General features: G+C 44.5%; 1 protein-coding gene across 1 annotated transcript in view; it reads left to right on the plus strand.

The window, feature by feature from the left end:
* The window catches only part of LOC139279613 (mucin-2-like), a 442,102-nt gene that overhangs the window by 393,215 nt on the left and 30,094 nt on the right, over positions 1-18,793 (plus strand). Inside the window, exons 74-78 of the mRNA XM_070898728.1 lie at positions 4,570-4,744; positions 7,855-8,105; positions 12,544-12,727; positions 13,381-13,633; positions 18,381-18,562. Coding sequence (XP_070754829.1) covers positions 4,570-4,744; positions 7,855-8,105; positions 12,544-12,727; positions 13,381-13,633; positions 18,381-18,562 — 1,045 coding nt within the window. The remainder of the gene's footprint in view (positions 1-4,569; positions 4,745-7,854; positions 8,106-12,543; positions 12,728-13,380; positions 13,634-18,380; positions 18,563-18,793) is intronic.

Raw genomic sequence — 18,793 nt, forward strand, 5'->3', positions numbered from 1 at the left:
GTAATGGTCACGACAGTCATAATGGCCTATGTATAATCTATATCCATCATGCCTTATTGTGGAAAACTTTAAAGGAAATTTGGTTGAATATTTGATTCAGTGGGTGATTGAGGAGTAGTAGTTTTTAAGAGTGGCTAAATGTACTGCAAAGGCTAGTCCTGTACTTTCTGTTATCCCATTGGTATTTCTATTGCTTCTGAAACTGTTCTGCACCTTCATTGCCTTAATAATCAATTTCTAAAATATTTTCGTCACTTGTCACTCATCGCCCCCACCCTTCATTAATTTCAGCTAATCCAGATCTCAGTGTGCCGAAGTCAGTCCTCTCCCATATAATTTTCACACACCCATCAGCATTGACCTAACCAGCTCCACTACTCCATGTTCCCCAGCAGCTCATTTTCAATATCATCATCCTTATCCTCACAAGAAATATGCAGATGAGGAAAATTAATCGGCCATTCAACCTTTCCCACCCAGACAAAAATGTATAGACTTTTCAACACAACATTCTATATTTTGTATCAAATGTATTTTGCTACCACGACAGCAATAACAACTAGCACTTTTAACATATCCCAAGGCATTTCACAGGAGTATAATTAGACAAAAATTGATAATGAGCCAGAAGGAGACATTCTAACAGATGACCAAAAGCTTGGCGAAAGACATAGGTCTTGAGTTCTTAAAGAAGGAGAGAGAGGTGGTGAAATTTAGGGAGGGAATTCCAGTGCCAGTTCAAACTGAAAGGACAAGAGAATGTCAGTTCAAACTGTCACTGAACCAGAGAGTGCCAGTTCAGAGTGAAAGAGGACAAGAGAGTGCTAGTTCAAATTAAAAAAGAGCAGAGCAGCCTACGGACCTCAGGACAGAGGTGAGTGCTGGTACTGTGCTTCTGGGCTCTTGGGCTTGCTCAGGTCGGTGGCAGGGGCCGTGGCTGATCTTCCGTCCAGCGATTAATTCTGCACGTCGCCTTTCCTTTCCATGGAAATACCTCCAATATTTCTTCCTCCGGTGTTCTGCAATTCAATTAGTTTTCAGACTCACTCATCCTCTGATTATTAACAGGACATTTAATTCCTTATCTTACACGCCTATGGAACTTGAGCTTCCCTGTGTCTATGCGCATGTGGGTTTTGGCTGCCACTCCGGACCCAAACTTATCATTTCTATTTCCTCATTTCTCTCTACTTTTTTCTTCTTTCCTCTTTACTATTCTAGACCTCTCTCTCCTATTGTCATGACTCCTTTCACTTTTCCTCTTTCAAGGATTCAGCCCTACAAAATTCCTGCTCCAACCCTTCAGCATTCCTCAACCTTCCTACTCTCCTGCCAGGCTTGACTCCCTCATGGATAAGCCTAAGCTTTCCTCTGTGCCTCTCTTGGCATCTTCTGAAGGATCCATCGAGGCACTCGTCGCTTGCACCTTACAAGCGGCAACCCCAACTGCCCATCCTTCTCTCTCTCCGACCTTCCCACCCAACGCACACGCTGGAGGTTAATCTTGTCAATTTCCTTCCCATCCCAGTCACCTCTCCCAGCACTGATCCTGTGGACTCTGCCACTGGGTCAGCTACCACCGTTCTTTCAGCATCTCCTTCCAGAATCTCCATTCACTTGTGAATAAGGTCCTGCTAACCATAAATGTATTGTGGATGATTGAATCGACATAATGGTGTTGATGGAAATCTAGCTGATGGGTGCGAATACCTTCCCACTTAATGAAGCTTCTCCGCCTGGCTATACCTTCCACCACTTGCCGCTACCAAAGCCGCCATGGTGGAGGTGTAGCCTTTATCACCAAATCACACCTTGGTCTGTCCCCGCTACTCCGCTGGCACCTTCTCCTTTGTGCATCTCACCTTGTTCCACACCTCTCGCCTCTCATTTAGAATCCTCCTTCTCTACTGCCCACCAAAGTGCCAAGCCAAATTTCGCACCGAGATATATTCACTGCTTTCCTCCTGCAGCCTCTGCACCGAGCGACTGCTCATCATAAGTGATTTCAAAATCCATCTCAACTCATGCCCTCGTTACCTTCCCGTTGGGGTTGAACGTTTTCATTGTGCCTGCAGTCAAATTTTTTATCAACAGTCGAAATTGTTAGAAGAAACGTTTTTTTTTTATTTATCTTTTTTTGGTTTTAAAAAAAAATAATGTCTTCATAATCCAGGGGGTGGGGTTCAAATATGTAAAGGGAAAAAAAACAGAATGCTCTCTTCCCTCTGAGTTCACTCCCTAAATCTCTCCCTCCATATTAACTCTCCTCTTCATATTCATGGCCACCCTTTGACCTTGCCATCTCATGTGGCCTCGCTATTCCAATCGTGTCAGTCACAGATAAGGCCATCTCTGATCGCTTGCTCGTATCCCTCTCCACCCACATCCCCCTTCTCCAAGCTCTTCCCAACCCCACTTTCTTCTTTCTCCCCTCTTCCCCAGAACAAAGTCCCCCCCATGCCACTTACAACTGCACTTTCAAATTCCCAGCTGTCCAGCCTTTGGCTTTCCATTCAGTGTGACATTTCTGCAGCTACCGATCTGCTAAATCACACCCTCAACTCCAGCTTTGAGGCTTTGTCTTTTTCACCCTGGTCATTCCCCCTGGTATGGCCTTCATCTCTGCTCCTTTAAGTCAATATGGTCTTACAGAAGGCATTTCATAAAGTCCCTCATAAAAGACTGTTAACTGACATTGAAGCAAATGGAATTGGAGGCAAATTATTGACCTGATTCGCAAATTGACTGAGCGGCATGAGACAGAGATTACAGATAATACTCTAATTGGCAGGATGTAACTAATGGTGTCCTGCAGGGATCTGTGTTGGGGTCTCAACTAGTCACCATATTTATTGACGACATAGATGATGGGATAGAAAGCCACATATTCAAATTTGTTGATGACACAAAGATAGGCAGAATTGTAGGCAGTGAAGTTATGCTACAGATATACAAAGCCCTGGTTAGAGCACACCTGGAGTACTGTGAGTAGTTCTGGATACCACACCTTACGAATGATATATTGGCCTTGGAGAGAGTGCAGCTAACGATTTACCAAAATCATATCTGAACTCTTAAGGGTTAAATTACGAGGAGAGCTGACACAAATTAGGGATGTATTCCCTAGAATTTAGACGGTTAATGGGTGATTTGATAAATTTTTTCAAGATAGTAAAGAGAACAGATAGGGTAGACAGAGAGAAACTATTTCTGTTGCTTGGGGTATTTAGATCTACGGAGCATAATCTAATAATTAGAGCCAGACTTTCAGGAGTGAAATTAGGAAACACTTCTGCACACAAAGGGTGGATTATGTTTGGAACTCTCTTCTCCAAATGACAATGCTAGATCAATTGTTAATTTTAAATCTGATATTGATAGATTTTTGTTAACCAAAGGTATCAAGGGTTATGGGTCAAAAGCGGGTATATGGAGTTAGGTCGCAGATCAGCCATGATCTCATTGAATGGCGTCACAGCCTCGAGGGGCTAAATGGCCTACTCCTGTTCCTATGTTCCTATCTCTCCAATGAGAGAACACCCACCTAACAATAGGAAAATGAGGTAGCATGCATGTTAGGTACCTCCGACTTCATTAGCCCAATTATGCAAGTGGTGGGCACAGCTGCTAAGTCTTCCATCAGCGAATTCTTAGGAAATCTATGGGCAATACAAAAGGGGCTTTATGCCCTTTGTCCACCCTAATTCATATTGGAGGATCTAAGGCAGCAGGCAGCAAGAGGATGGCTCTGGAAAAAATGTAAGTACCTTTTGTTCAGGTTCTGGATTGTATATTGGGAGTTTGAGGTCTTCTGGCTGCTGGTTTTGGACAGCAGTTAGAAGGCCCCACAGGCAATAGCTATTATCACTGTTCTGGATCTCACAGGCCTACTGCAGGGGCTGACCTTCCTTCCCATTTTCCAGGCCCTGTCAAGGGTTAGGGATGTACAAAGGGAGCATTTACCCAGGCCTATTTAGCTGACCTGATTCCAGAAACCCAAGGGAGGTCATGTCAGGTGCAGCACAACTCAACTAGGATAAAAAATGTAAGGGAGAATTGATTTGAGTCAGTGGGTGATTGAGGGATATTAGTTTTTTGGGAGCACTGTTCATCACCCTTCTTTATCCCATTGATTCTTCTGTCCAATCTCATTGGGAGATCATTGCTCTTTTGTTTCTTCTTGTTGGTTGGTTACTTTAGATTTTTTATCAAAAGGTTTGGCGCCTTCAGAAGGCCTCAAAGGGACTTAAGCCAGGTCTCAACTAGTGTGAGCCCCACTGAGGCCTTTCAAGAATATAAAGGGAGGAATTTCACAGGGAAACTTAGAAATGCCCCTTGATGGGGTGGAACAGATGGAAGATCTACATACGACACCGCCCCCCACAACCGGAATTTAAAAGTCCGGTCTAAAGGGGATGACACAGCCAGTTTTGAGTCCATATTCTGCGCTCCTCCCAGGTGAAAATGGGATTTACAACCTCTTCAGTCCAGGAATTCTATAAATGCTATGTTACTTAAGTCTTGTTTTTAAGCATTGAAGGATTTTCCTTTTCTCTCTACAAACCACAGATAAACGAAACTTGGATGCTTGACAATTGCACAGTGGGAATCTGTAGAGGGAACAACACCGTTTCTGTAGTGCCGGTGAAATGCCCAAGTGCTAATCCGATCACATGTCAAAATGGACTGGAACCCAAAAAAGTTTATGACCAATCTGGCTGTTGCTATCAGTATGAGTGTGACTGTGAGTATTGCATTACCAAAATTAAATTGTGATGTAAAAGATACAGAGATGGAGGCAGCATATTGGAGCAGCAGCATGTGGTTCACTGCTCCACTAATTGCCTGTTATACAATGCAACATCTAAACAATTTCCACAACCAAAATTAGAGACAGCATCATTGTTAAGCTGCTTTTGTGCATCTCCGAGCAGGCAGTTCAAATGCAGCTCTGGCAAAGTCTGATACCAGGCATAGGAGATGAATGTGCTAGAGACCCAGAAAGAGACAAGGGGTAATGCTTCCCCCCCCCGCCCCCCCACCAAACAAAAAGGAAATCCAATAGATATGTCCAAGGTTAAGGACATAAGAGTCACTGTGCTCATAAGCAAATAAAGGAAATAAGCAATATAGTTCATGTCCATAGAGAGATGATATGATTCTTGTGCAAAAATTACTGGAATTGTAAAAAATAATACAGAACAAACTTCTAATACTTCCAGGGAGAAATATTTTTAAAATTCAATCAGAAAGGAGGCTTTGTAATGTAGGCACATGCAAAATACATCCACTTGGTGTGGGGATGGAACAATGAGGTCTTGGGTGTGCACTAACAGTTACAAACTGTGAGGCTATGTGTTTGGACTGTGGAGAAGCTTTGCGAGGGAGATCCCATTCAGTGCAAGGCTATTGCTTTATCTCAGAACATATGATGGAAATCAGTCGGCAAAATGATGATGAAATAGAATGACGGGGACAACGGGCAAAGTTTAATCCCCTCCTCTCAGCTTCTGCTCCTTGTACATGTCTCTGCCTAAGTAGTTTTCTACTCTTGCTAAACCTTTCTGTGTGAACCTTGTGTTGATCAAGGTCTGGGGTGTTCGTGCTGGGAAATGAAACACTTTCCACTTTAGGCACCCAGTCTCAGCATTAAGCATTTCTAAGTGGGGTACAGCACAGCAGGATTCAAGGAACCTCCCGACAAAAAAGGAGCACCAGAGATAGGACACTCCAAGCACGCTAGCAGACCATGCTTTTGTTTCAATTCCCTGCCCGCACTCAGACATCCAATTTTCAACTACTCCTTTTTGAATATAACATTGCACACTTGATGATTATTTAGAATGTCAAAATTCCCAATAGAGTTTTACTAAAACAGATTTGCTATTATATTTGATTGAGTGCACAGCACACAATGTACTAGTTAAATGGACAAGCCAGTGGCAAAACATGGCAACTAATTGGAAACTTATAGCCAATGTTGAATGTTTTAAAGAGAGGAACGTATATGAAAATATGAATTTGATACAAAAGGTCAATACCGATTCCTTCATTTTGATGTCAGGTACCTCAAGAAATGGGCATGAACACTGAATTCTTTAAAGTAAAAATTCTGAATAATCTTATAACAAATATTTGTTTACAGGCCGCATAACATAAAATTAATAAAGTAGCTGCCGATGCATTAAATTGCACAAACATTATAAAAACAAAAATCACTCACTAATCTAAAATAGAAAAATCAACATTCAATGTAAAGTATCAATAGAAACAGCTAAACAGCTTATTGTAGTTAATGTAGGTATAAGAACATAAGAAATAGGAGCAGGAGTAGGCCATACGGCCCCTCGAGCCTACTCCGCCATTCAATAAGATCATGGCTGATCTGATCGTGGACTTAGCTCCACTTCCCTGCCCGCTTCCCATAATCCCTTATCCCTTATCACTCAAAAATCTATCTCCACCTCAAATATATTCAATGACCCAACCTCCACAGCTGTATATATTTACATTTTGTATTTAAAAATAAAAATTACTGAACTAGTAATTTTAATATTTTGAAGCAATGGGACCCCAGTTAAAACACTCTTAAACACCGAGTGAGCAACCAGAGTGAGACGCAGTTTTGACAGTTACCTAATTAGAATCCTCACTCCTGCTGTACAAAAATTATAATAATAACCCAAACACTGGGGCAAAAACCTAGAATCTTCCGAGGGGCTTGGTCGGTCAGATAAAATTAGTGGGGTCAAATTTCCTTTCTGTTAAAAAATAATTAAATACACAAAACCTTTAACTCCCAATGGAGGTCCTAACTGAAAGAGGAACACTGCTGGAAGCAGGAGGCATGTGTTAGCCACATGAACTCCTGAGAGAGGCAGCAACACTATCTGTTTTCTTGTTTTATTTCCTGATAGCAAAGGAGCAGTTTCTGAAGGCATTTTTTTCAGAGTTAGAAAAATCGCAAGAATCAGGAGATCGGGATATGTTAATTAAGAAATCTCAAACCTTAGCAGGATAAAATTCACTGCTGCACCAACCTTAGAAGCAGTCCACCTACTGCACTAATACAAAGTGTTCCCATTTTCCAAATCCTCTATCGTATTGTCTCGGTGAGTGACAAAGAAGGAAATAATTTGTATAGTGCCTAATCATATCCTTAGGTTCTCACAGAGCACGTCACAGCCAACAAAATGCTTTTTTAAGCACAACTTTTGTTGTGTCAACAAAAATGGTAATAATTTTGCACAAACCAAGGTCCCCACAAACTCAAAATGTATTAAATAACCAGTTAATCTATTTTGGTGGTGTTGGTTGAGGAATGAATTTTGAAGAGCCTCCTGCCCTTCTTCGAATAGTGCTTTGGGATCTGTTATGTCCAAACAAGCAGGTGGGGTCTCAGTTTAATATTGGTTTAATGTCTCGTCTTAAAGACAGCACCTCTGACAATGTGACATTCTCTCAATGATGCACTGGAATCTTAGCCTTAACTATTTGCTAAAGTGCTCAGTGGGGCTTCAACCTATGATCTTCTGACTCAGAAGCATGAATGCAACCAACAGAGCCAAAATGACACTGCTAACTTAATGCAAAATTAAGGGATGCTTTGCAGTGTGGGAAATGGATTGAAGCTGCCCAAAAGTATTTCTGAAATTACCTATACAGACAGGGGACTTTCATCCCATCAGTTTGGGTTGGTCTATGCCTGCGTTTACAAATGGATATAACCAAATGTGCTCTTCTTTGCATGAAAATAAATGACTGAGGCATGATGCGTTTATTGATTAACAATCTATCATCTGACTAAAATAAATAATTTTGCTGGAAACTCAGAATGTGACTTTGAAATTCCAGGTGTTTGTACTGGATGGGGCGGCACTCACTACCTTACTTTTGGTGGAACTGATTACACATTCCAAGGAAACTGCACTTACATTCTGGTGAAGCAAATAAAAGAAATAATCAAGGGCTTCAAAATTTACATAGACAACAACTTCTGTGATGTTGAGAAAGATCTTTCGTGCCCTAAAGCCATCATAGTATTCTACAAATCTTCAGTAATAACACTGACTCGGATGACTGTCAACGGTACAGTAAAAGCCAAGGTACGACTGCTGCATTTTCCATTTATGACAAATGTGTAAATAGCTCCCCTACAGCTCAGGGTAAATGCATTTCCACATACACCAAGAAGGCCTCCAGTTCAGTGCCTTGCAAGTATTGCTATTGGATTTTAGCTGGGATGGCCTAGCAAGAGATAACAATTATCCAGGATTCCTGCTGACCACTGCTGAAAGAGTGCTTGTGTGAATATCAGATAAGGACTGAATGAATGTTAATTATGATATTCCCATGATACAACAGCGTGTTATTATTTACCAGACTCACATATGAAGTATCTCCAGGTTCAGTTCATTTTAATAGGCCCGAAGTTCCCCCACTGCAAGCCTACCTCTTAGCGGGACTTTGAAGCTGAACACGGGAGAAAAAAGTCAACTGCCACTGCAGGCCTGAGAGTCATCGTCAGTGGTATTGGCTGCCAATTGGTGGACTTTCTAGCTGCTATCCAAAAACTCCTTCAGCCAGGAATACCTTTTACTGCACATGTAGAGAAAGATTGGACTTGTTTTCAGTATCACTCTGTTTACTGCCGACCTGTACTTTCCATGCTGTTCACTGATCAGCCGGATCAATGGGCACTCAACTTCCGCCTCAGGTTCACAGACATGGTTCCTGCGCTGTGTGATTCCCGTGGTCATCCAGGGAAATTTGAAAGGTAGACGCTTAAGGGTCTGACAACTACCTGATAATGATTTAAATTAGCTCGCCTGCCTCAGCTATTCGGGTCGCTGCCATGCCAGTAAACACACCTGAAGGAAGGCACGTGTGGGCGGGAAGATGGCAGGTTTCCGACTCGCTCCAAAATATTGCAAATTTCCCACTCGACCTGCCTCTGATCACTCCTGCACGGACTCCATAAAATTCCGGCCTGGGGCTTTGTGTCCTCTCTGTTGCACTGGAACTTGTGGGCAAATTCTCCTAGGTGAGGCAGTGCTTACAACAGGTGCAAACATCAAAACTGAATAGAAATGCTATCACAAAAACTCGGTTCTCATTTTCGTGGTCTCTGCTTGGCGGAAGCCCCAAAGGAAGTTAATGGGTCTTATGGCTTGTGGGCAGCCCTGTTCAGGTTTGAGAATCTGAGGTGGTACCCCCAACACAGGGTATACAGGCAGAAGTTGAGCATCCTCAACATTGACTGAGTAGGCTCAAGCTATCCTGCCAGGTCATATCAGACATTTGCAGATTGCTGGAGACCTGCAGCCCAGAGGAGTGGATGGACATGCCTTACCAGTGGCTGTCAAAGTCAACAGCACTTTCACCTTCTTAGCCTCAGACTCTTTCGAGGGATCTGTAGCAGACATTTGTGACATCTCGCAGTCGGCCGCCTCAGATGCATCACACAGGTCACCGATGCCCTGTTTGACAAGTCAGCTAATTATATCCATTTTGCCACTGATGAAGTTAGTGTTACTGAGTGAGTGCTTGGCTTAGCTGCTCCGGCTGGCTTCCCATCAGTGCAGGGAGTCATCGACTGAACACATGTGGCCATCAGGGCACCCCATCATCCCCCAGCAGTCTTTGTCAACTGCAAGGGCTCCACTTCCTCAATGTGCAGCTCGTCTGCAACCATAGGAAGATCATCATGCATAAGTGTGCCAAATTCCCTGGCAGCTGCCAGGACTCTTTTGTCCTGTGCCAGTTCACCCTCCCTCAGCTCCTCCAAACAGACTTTTCGGCTGGCTGCTTGGAAACAAGGGCTATCCACTGAAGACATGGCTCATGATACCCTTGAGGCCAAGTACTGAGGCCCAAGGGAGATATAATGAAAGCCACATTTCCACCAGATGTGTCATAGAGAAGACAATAGGCATGCTGAAAATGCACATCAGATGCCTTGACAGATCTGGAGGAGCCCTTCAGTACACACCAGCCAGTGTCTCCAGAATTGCCATGTTCTGTTGCGCCCTACACAACATAGCGCAGCAGCGAGAATTAGCTCTGCATGAGGAACAAGGCTCTGAGCACACAGCCTCTTCAGAGGAGGAGGAGGAGCACCAGTAAGACGAGGAGGAGCTGGAGGAACCTGCGGTCTAGATCCCACTAGCACCCGAGCACATTACTGCCAGTGAGGCTAGGGATGGGCTCAGCATGGCCAGACTTACTTAACTTTACACAGTACACCTATATAGCTGCCACATGCTGCACCAGGTTGGCACCACCCCACAGCAACACCAATCCCTACAATGACCAAGCCATTCCTTTCACACTGACCACCATTGCTGGAAGTAACATTATGGGTCACCATTCACTCCAACTCACAAAAGTACTTCCAAAGGTGCGCACAAATTTGTCCAAGCCGGAAAGTGGTGAAAATAAAGATTTTTATGTGTGACATCACATTAACGGAAACGTTACAGAAACATTGTATAAAACACCCAGATGGCTACCTTTGTGAATCTACTTGTGTGTTATCTTTCTCTTACGAGTGCCTCTATGAAGTGCTACCCCTGCGGCTTTAGCAGAGGTAGAGGCAACCTGCTCACTTCCCTGATGCGACTGCTTACGACATTCTTGGCAGATGTCCTCTGGGTTTTGGAGCCCCTGATGACCCCAAAAAAGTCTGTTCCTCCTGCGACTGCGCAGGGGCAGACTCGGTCATTGCTGTCCAAGGAGGCATCTGGGGCTCTGACTGAAGGGGTGGCAATGGGGAAGAAGCGTGAGTGCTTTGGGAGGAGCCCCCACTGAGGAGTTGTCTTCCTCTTCCTCCTGGAGAATTGGGGGGGAGGCTCTTGATGGACCTGTGGGAGAGTAAAGAGATGAGTTCGATATGTCATATGAAGAATGGGTGCAGATACCATTATGCAAATGATGACCATTCACTGGGTACTGACATCAGTCCCCATATTTTCTTTTATTTGTTCCAGGATGTGGGCATCGCTGGTAAGGCCAGCATTTATTTCCCATCCCTAATTGTCCTTGAGAAGGTGATGGTGAGCCGCCTTCTTGAACCGCTGCAGTCCTTGTTGTGAAGGTATTCCCACAGTGCTGTTAGGGAGGGAGTTCCAGGATTTTGACCCAGCGACAATGAAGGAACGATGATATGAGTGACTGATGTATGCCATGTAGCTGTATGATATGTAATTCAATCACCAGGTTACTGAGATGTACGCCTCTTTCCGTCTCCCACCTCCAGTTGCTTGCCGATTCCCAATACTTCTAATGCAGCCTCCTATGCTGCTGTGAGGGTGGCAACTGATGGAGGGCTATCTCCAGTTATCTCCCTATTCCTCTTATTTTGAGCTATCTTTTCTTGCAAGGAGGGAAAGAAGAAAAGTTTGAGTAAGAGTGATGGAATGAGTGTAAGGAACGGATGGGCTGCATCTTTAGAGAGAGACTATGATGAATTAGGGAGGCCATGCCAAATGGCCTCCTTGTGTGTTAGTTGGTATGATTGCATTAGGCTGAGGGGGTGTGAGGGGTGGCTAGTGAGATGTGATAATGTAGATAGAGAGAGAGGGATGTGTGGACGTGCAAGATATGTTGATGTGAGTAAGGATGTGCAGGGGTAGAGTTGGGAAGGCAGAGTGATGGGGATGTGATGAGAGGCACAGCAGGATGAAGTTGAATGAGATCATTGAAATGTTTCCGGCACTACACCCAAGTCCTTCTGATCACATCCCTGCTGTTCACCTCCTCTGCAGCTTGGAGCCAGACACTTTTTCTCTCCTGGAGAGGTCTCTTCCAACCATTTGAAGGGCAGAGGACCTCCCTGTGTGCTCTGACTCCATCCACAAGCTTATGGAGGGAGTTATCGGAGAACCTGGATGCACTCCTCTGCCTCTGTGCATTCATATTTCCAAGTATTTGGAACAATCAAAATCTCCAGTTCAGTAACTGCACACTCCTGGATGAATCTTCAAATGCAATGTGGCCATGGTTACTTTAAATATCCTGGCTGAAAATGCATCATGGATGACGTCATCAGACCCGCACCATTTAATAGGGTTGGGTTACGCGTAGGGCAGGTTTAATAGGCCCCATTAGTGCAAAGTTGATTTCTGCAACAAGATGGAAGCAAGAATGGGGTTGCGACCTGCCATGGCGACCACCAGCAACGGAGCCACCCAGGTAAAGAAATTCCGGCCTATATATGCCACCCACTGGTGCTGGACTCTTAACTTCAACACTACTAATCTGTCCAGTAATCTTCAAAAATGATCAAATCAGATTGGCAGGCAATGTGTAAGTTATTAATAATGTACAGCATCATTTTCGGAATCCTAATCTTAAATCCATCCTGATCCTATGAAAAATATTTTCAGGACATTCTCAATAATTTTGTGAATAAAAGTGTTTAAAAATTCTGATTCTTTTTGAAATTGAAAACCAAGTTACCAACTGCTTCCTCAAGTTTAGAAAGTACAGATGTGACCGAAATAAGGCAGTAGTTGACTGAAGGACTTTGTTTCTGTTGTACAGGCACTGTTCAATAGTCAGGAGATTATACCACCTTATTACTACGACGGGATAAGGATCAGTTCCTCAGGGATCACTATAAAGATTGAGATTATTGCCATTAATTCCACTATTACTTTTGATGGCCTGGACTTTACAATAGACCTCCCCTACAAGATCTTTGGAAAGAATGTCGAAGGACAGTGTGGTATGTAACACTTGAATTACCACTTTTACTTTAAGTTTTCAATATTATAAAATGTTGTCTGACTTGAGACTGTAATATGGATTGAGACTCTGGAGCTTTCAACTGATTTTCTGAAGGCTGATGGAGATTTTTGATCCTTGAAAGTTTTACTGTGGTTAATCCTTTCCCTCAGGAGATTAAACAAATTAAGGAGAGTTTATGGCAGGACACTTTATACATGATGTTTTGAAAGTCAAGACCCCAAATTGCAAAAACTCTTGCTCTTTTTTCAGGGATATTCCTTTCTCATTCCCTGTTTTTCAGGATATTCCTTTGTAAGAGAAAATATAGTGACTGAGAGGTGATCTAATGGAGGTATATAACCCAGAATGGTACTTTACATTAAACTGTGTGAGTAGAACAAGGGGGGACAAGTTCAAACCAGAGAGGAGTACTTTTAAGACAGATATCTGGAATTCTTCTTCACACAAGGAGGAGTCAACATGTGGAATAAACATCCAGATAGAATTTAAGAATTGGATGCTACAATGGGGCGACATTAGGATCTGTCTGAATGAATGAATAAGATGGGCCAAATGGCCTTCCTCATCCGTAAATATCTTGTGAGCTTGTGATGAAATTTGATCTAATGTTTCAAATTCCCAATTCCCTAGGGAGCTGTACAAACAGCGGGACGGATGGCTGCACATTGCCTGATGGAACTGTGGTGTCTTCTTGCTCTCGTTCAGCACCTTACTGGCACGTTACAGATGTGAATAAGCCACACTGTGAAGCAGGGACTACAACCCCATCACCAACACCAACACCTCATTCAACTCTGTCACATACAGGAACTACAACCATCATGTCAACTGTACCTACCACACCTTGTGCCGTATCAGAGATTTGCAAAATCATTTTAGGCCCGTAAGTCATATCTCAGTATGAAAATCACAACTTGGTCGGGTTTGGAATGTGGTCAGCCCATTTAATCAATAAACTGTTTGCTGCCTTTCATTCACATATCAGGAATTGTAAAGCAATGTACAAATTTTATCCTAACATGAAGTAATTCAGCCCTTGACTGCACTGAATTCAGGCACCTTTCAAGGCTGCTTTCTCTCCAGGCTATTTTCTTCTTCAGGCAAGTAATCATTCTAAATACTGTCGTCAATTTAACATTGATCACCAATTGTTGCAAAACATTCTATATTCCTCTAACTCTTTACATTAATATTTCTTCTAATTTTACCCTTTATGTGTCTACTCCTTATAAGATCGTGCCCTCTTTGATTTACCTACAAATGGAGTCACTGGAGTAGAAATTCAGCCCTCTGTAGAGATTCAATTCTGGCAGAGTTGTCACAGAGGATCAATTGGCAGAATCCAGAGCAGTCAGGTTCCTCATTTATGTTCCACTGAAAATCCCAATGGAGATGATTTTTTCTCTGCACATCTCCCTCCCCCCCCTATACCATGTCCTGCCAGACGATTGGGGGTGGGAGGAGCGGAGATGGTGTCTAAAGTCTAGAATTCCAGAGCAGCCCTGAAAAATGCCGGCAGAAGCACCCTGATAGGCTCAGCAGGATTTACATATGCTGAGAGCAGGTATAGGGCCAACCTTTTCTCAATGCCCCTTCTGTTCACACAGTTAATACAAATAGTACTGCTAGAATTGTAATATTTGCCACCCTCCAATGCTTTTGCACAGGTCCTGCATATAATGGGAGGAATTTAGCCTCATTGCGCCCCCCACCCCCTGCCACTAGCGGGAACAGGGCGGAATAAGACATTTCTTTCACACACATCACCATTGGGGGCTATCGTTATGTCTCACCATTCACTGCAACTTATTAAGCCACTTCCAAAGATGCACACAGATCAGTCCAAGAACACAAGTTGTTGAAAATAAAGATTTCAATATTTGTCATCACATTAGCAGAAACTTTACATCAGCATTGGCGATAACACCCAAGTGCCTACCCTTGTGTGTTGTTAGTTGGTATGATTGGACAAGGATGAGGGTGAGTGTGCGGGGCTAGTGAGATAATGTAGATAGATACAAAGGGGTGGGTAGAAATGCAAGGTCAGTTGGTGTGAGTAAGGATGAGTAGTGTAGGGAAGGCAGAGTGATGGGGATGTGATGAGTAGTACAGGTGGATGAGATTAAATGTGGCTTTGCAGTAACGTTTCGTGATCTACTGAGATCATTGAAAGGTTTGTGCCACTGCAGCCAGGTTGTCCTGACCACATCCCTGCTTGTGCCCTCCTGTGCAATGTGCAACCAGGCTATCATGGGGAGGTCTCTTCTGTCAGTTGGAAGGGAAGAGAACCACCCTGCGTGCTGTGACTTCCTCCATGTGTATGGAGGAAATCATGGGAGAACTGGGTGCAGCCGTGCACCTTTGTGCTGTGCTTGTCAGAGTTTGCAGCACCTCAAAGCTGCAGAACACTGACAGCACAACTGTAAAAATAGATGTGGAATCTGGCTGATGACGTGTCCTTTCAATTGGCCGGGAATCTTGCCGGGCGGGCTTAACAAGCCCAGTCTAGGGAAAGTCGTGGGGGAAGCCGGCATGGAGCCAGGAGCGGGGTCGCAGGCTGCCTCGGACATCGCCTGCCTTTCTTTCACCTCGGTAGGGAAAATTGAGCCCTAAGTGTGTGTAGTGTGGGCTGTCTGTGTGTGTGTAGTGGGGGCTGTCTGTGGTTTTAGTGGTTGCTATCTGTGTGTATGTAGTGGTTGCTATCTGTGTGTGCAGTGGGGGCTGTCTGTGTGTGTGTGCAGTGGGGGCTGTCTATGTGTGTGTAGTGGTTGCTATCTGTGTGTGTGGAGTGTGGCCTGTCAGTGTGTGTGTAGTGGGTGCTGTCAGTGTGTGTGTAGTGTGGGCTCTCAGTGTGTGTGAAGTGGGGGCTGTCAGTGTGTGTGTGTAGTGAGTGCTGTCAGTGTGTGTGTAGTGGGGACTGTCAGTGTGTGTATGTGTCGTGGGGGCTGTCAGTGTGTATGTGTAGTGTGGGTTTCAAGTGTGCGTAGTGTGGGTGGTCAATGTCTAGTGTCGGCTTTAAGTGTGCATATATGGGCTGTCACTGTGTGTGTAGTATGAGCTGGCATAGCGGACTGGTGCAGGATGAATGCATCATGACTATTGCCATTCACTAGCATGATGTGCTGCGTATGGTCGCCAACTGCACATTAAATGAGTGGTTCCCTTTGCAATTATGGTAGATTGAGATGCGGCGGTTGCAAAGCCACGTGTGAAGAGTTGATGGCACCCTGCACCATGGGGAAGCCCGATATCCTGGCTTTTCTCTGTACCAATATCTGTATTTGGAGCGCAGAACAATGAAGTTCCATCTCCTAGCGTACACAACCTCTGGCCTCCCGGATGCAGAAATGGATGGCGAACTGGGAGATGTTTGCTGTGTCGCCTGTTCCAGCCTAGAAGGGCCCGCTAGTGAAAATAATTGAGGGCCACAGTCACCTTTGGGGGCCACCAGCAGCGCTGTTGTCGCCCTGCTGTTGGCCTGTTTCCAAAGAAGTAGCAGAGTTCTGTGACCATCTGCTTGATGAAGTGGAGTCGCCAAACACACTGCTCCTGGCTTAGGTCAGGTATGAGAAGTGCTCCCTAAAGACCCTAGGTGGGTAAGGCCACCTGCTTAGAACCTCCTACTCCTGCCTCTGCGAGCAGCTTGTCTCTTTGCTGCCTCTGCTCCATCTCCCTATTATGTTGCAACGCGAGAGGGACTGCAACTAGAGCCCCCATGACTAGGATCAGGTGGTGTATTCAGAGGCCTTCCAGTAGCAGCCAACACCTTCCCAATGTTCAGCAGCACTCCCTGCACACTTTAACAACTTTTCAAATCTCTTCCAGCAACCCAGTACTCCTACAAACTCTGCAAGAGCTAGTACAAAATCAATCAGCAACTAACCTGCAAGTTGGTTGTACCCCTTTAAGTAGTGTTGGTGGGGGGTCCCTTGAGCAGCTGAACACACGTTCAGCTGCCTGTGTTTAGAAGAGAGCATTGAATGCAGCAGCGACGTCGAAATTTGCAGTTGTGTGTCTAAACAGCCTTACATGCATTCTGACGTCACGATCTGCCTACTGGCGGCGCACGCACATATCGCTATCGCCCGCACCAAGATGGCGAATAGCACAGGCCAAGCCGGAAGTGAGGTAGATGGCATTTTCTTTTTAAAGCCCAAAAGTACTGGTGCTACGGAGGTGAATTTTGTGGCCTTTGTGTGTGTGTGTGTGTGTAGTGAGGGCTTTAAGTGTTTGTGTAGTGTATGTTAGTGTGAACTTTAACAGGGAAAAATTCAGCATCGCCCCATTTGGGGGCAGTAACAAGCGGGAGGCACAAGACTTAGCATCAGACGCGGATGTCCCGCCCCGCTCTACAAATTCGGGTTACCGCCCCGGATGGAAGTGGAGCGCTAAATCAAGGGGCGCTAACGGGCCGCGCAGAACTGCCGTGTCTGAGGGGCCCTTCCCGCATTTAAAGAGAAGGGCCCGCGCTGCCGACTCTGCATAATAAAAAGGGTCCTATCTGGACCACCAGGGAGTAAGTGTGTCGCGCGATCAGCCCGACACTCAAGCAGAGTGCCGGGCTGAGTGATCCCATGAAGAAACCGGATCAGCAGCAGGAAAGCTAGGTACGTTTTTAGTTTAGAGTCGGCTACCTCGCCTTTATTCATCGCCCCGCTAGCGGCCGGCCGCCTGAGACGCGCCTCCTGCAGTCAATTTTGGGGCTGGGTGTCCTAACTGGCCGATGCGCACGCGATGACGTGACTATCTCCGGGGACAGGAGATCAGGGCGCAATGCCAATATGGCAGGAATCATTAGCAGCACTGCACCTGCTCACAAACTCATTTGTGCCCCATTAGTGCCCCCGGGGGCACTAACGGGAGGTGCAAATAAGTTGAATTTCTAGCCCTATTTGTGTGTGCAGTGTGGGCTTTAAGTATATGTGTAGTGTGGGCTTTAAATGTGTGTGTAGTGTTAGGCTTTAAATGTATGTGTTGTGTGGGCTTTAAGTGTATGTGTAGTGTGAGTTTTAAGTGTGCATGTAGTGTGGGTTTTAAGTATGTTCTGTAATGGTGTGGGAGTGATTTTCAGATCTCCGCTTGGTGTAACCAGGGCAGTAGTGGTCTGAACGTGGCATTGGGTCATTCCGGTTACATTGGCGTTCTTGCCATTTTGGGTAGGTTCCTGAAATGGACCAGTTGGAGGGCCTATCTATTTCAGTTACAAGGCCACCTGCAATATGTAAACTGGCATCCTGTGACATAGTAGGCCAAGGAATCAATTTATACTGAATATGTAAACAGCTTAATAGATATTATGACACTAACGAAAAATAGAATCAAAATTAATAAAATCTCTACTCATAATCAGCGAATCCTTGGCAGCATGCCAGTCAATTGGGGTCTTTTAAAGCATTGTCATGAATGGATTTCTCCTCACAGTGATGAATGGCCTGATTTGGTCAGTTCTTGAGGAGGGGAGAGGCAAATTAAACAGGAAGGAGAAAAGAGAGATAAGATGGAGGGAGATAATAGTTCCACCCCAGCATCAACTGAATGGGGGCATAGAAAACTAGGTCAGCCAACTGCACAGGAAGTGCAACAGCTCAACATTGAACTTTATGAATTTATAATAATCTTTGTTTCCTCAGTGTCTTTTCAAAATGCCATGATGTAGTCCCTCCAGGCCCATATTATGAAGCATGTGTACAGGATGGATGCCACATGAGGAATGACACAGTAATATGTTCCAGTTTAGCAATCTATTCTAAGATTTGTAAATCTAAAGGAGATATCTGTATCAGCTGGCGAGAACAAACCAATGGATCATGTCGTAAGTAATTAATTCTGTCTTCATAGAATCATAGAATTATACAACACAGGTGTCCATTCAGCCCATCGTGTCTTTGTCAATACTTTGAAAAAGCTGTTCAATTAGTCCCACTCTCCCGCAGACCTATAAATTTTTGCCCTTCAAATATTTATCCAAATCCCTTTTGAAAGTTATTATTGAATCTGCTTTCACCATCCTTTCAGGCAGTGCATTCCAGATCATAACAACTCA

This window comes from Pristiophorus japonicus, chromosome 14, assembly GCF_044704955.1.
Source record: "Pristiophorus japonicus isolate sPriJap1 chromosome 14, sPriJap1.hap1, whole genome shotgun sequence".
Taxonomy (NCBI): Eukaryota; Metazoa; Chordata; class Chondrichthyes; family Pristiophoridae; genus Pristiophorus; species Pristiophorus japonicus.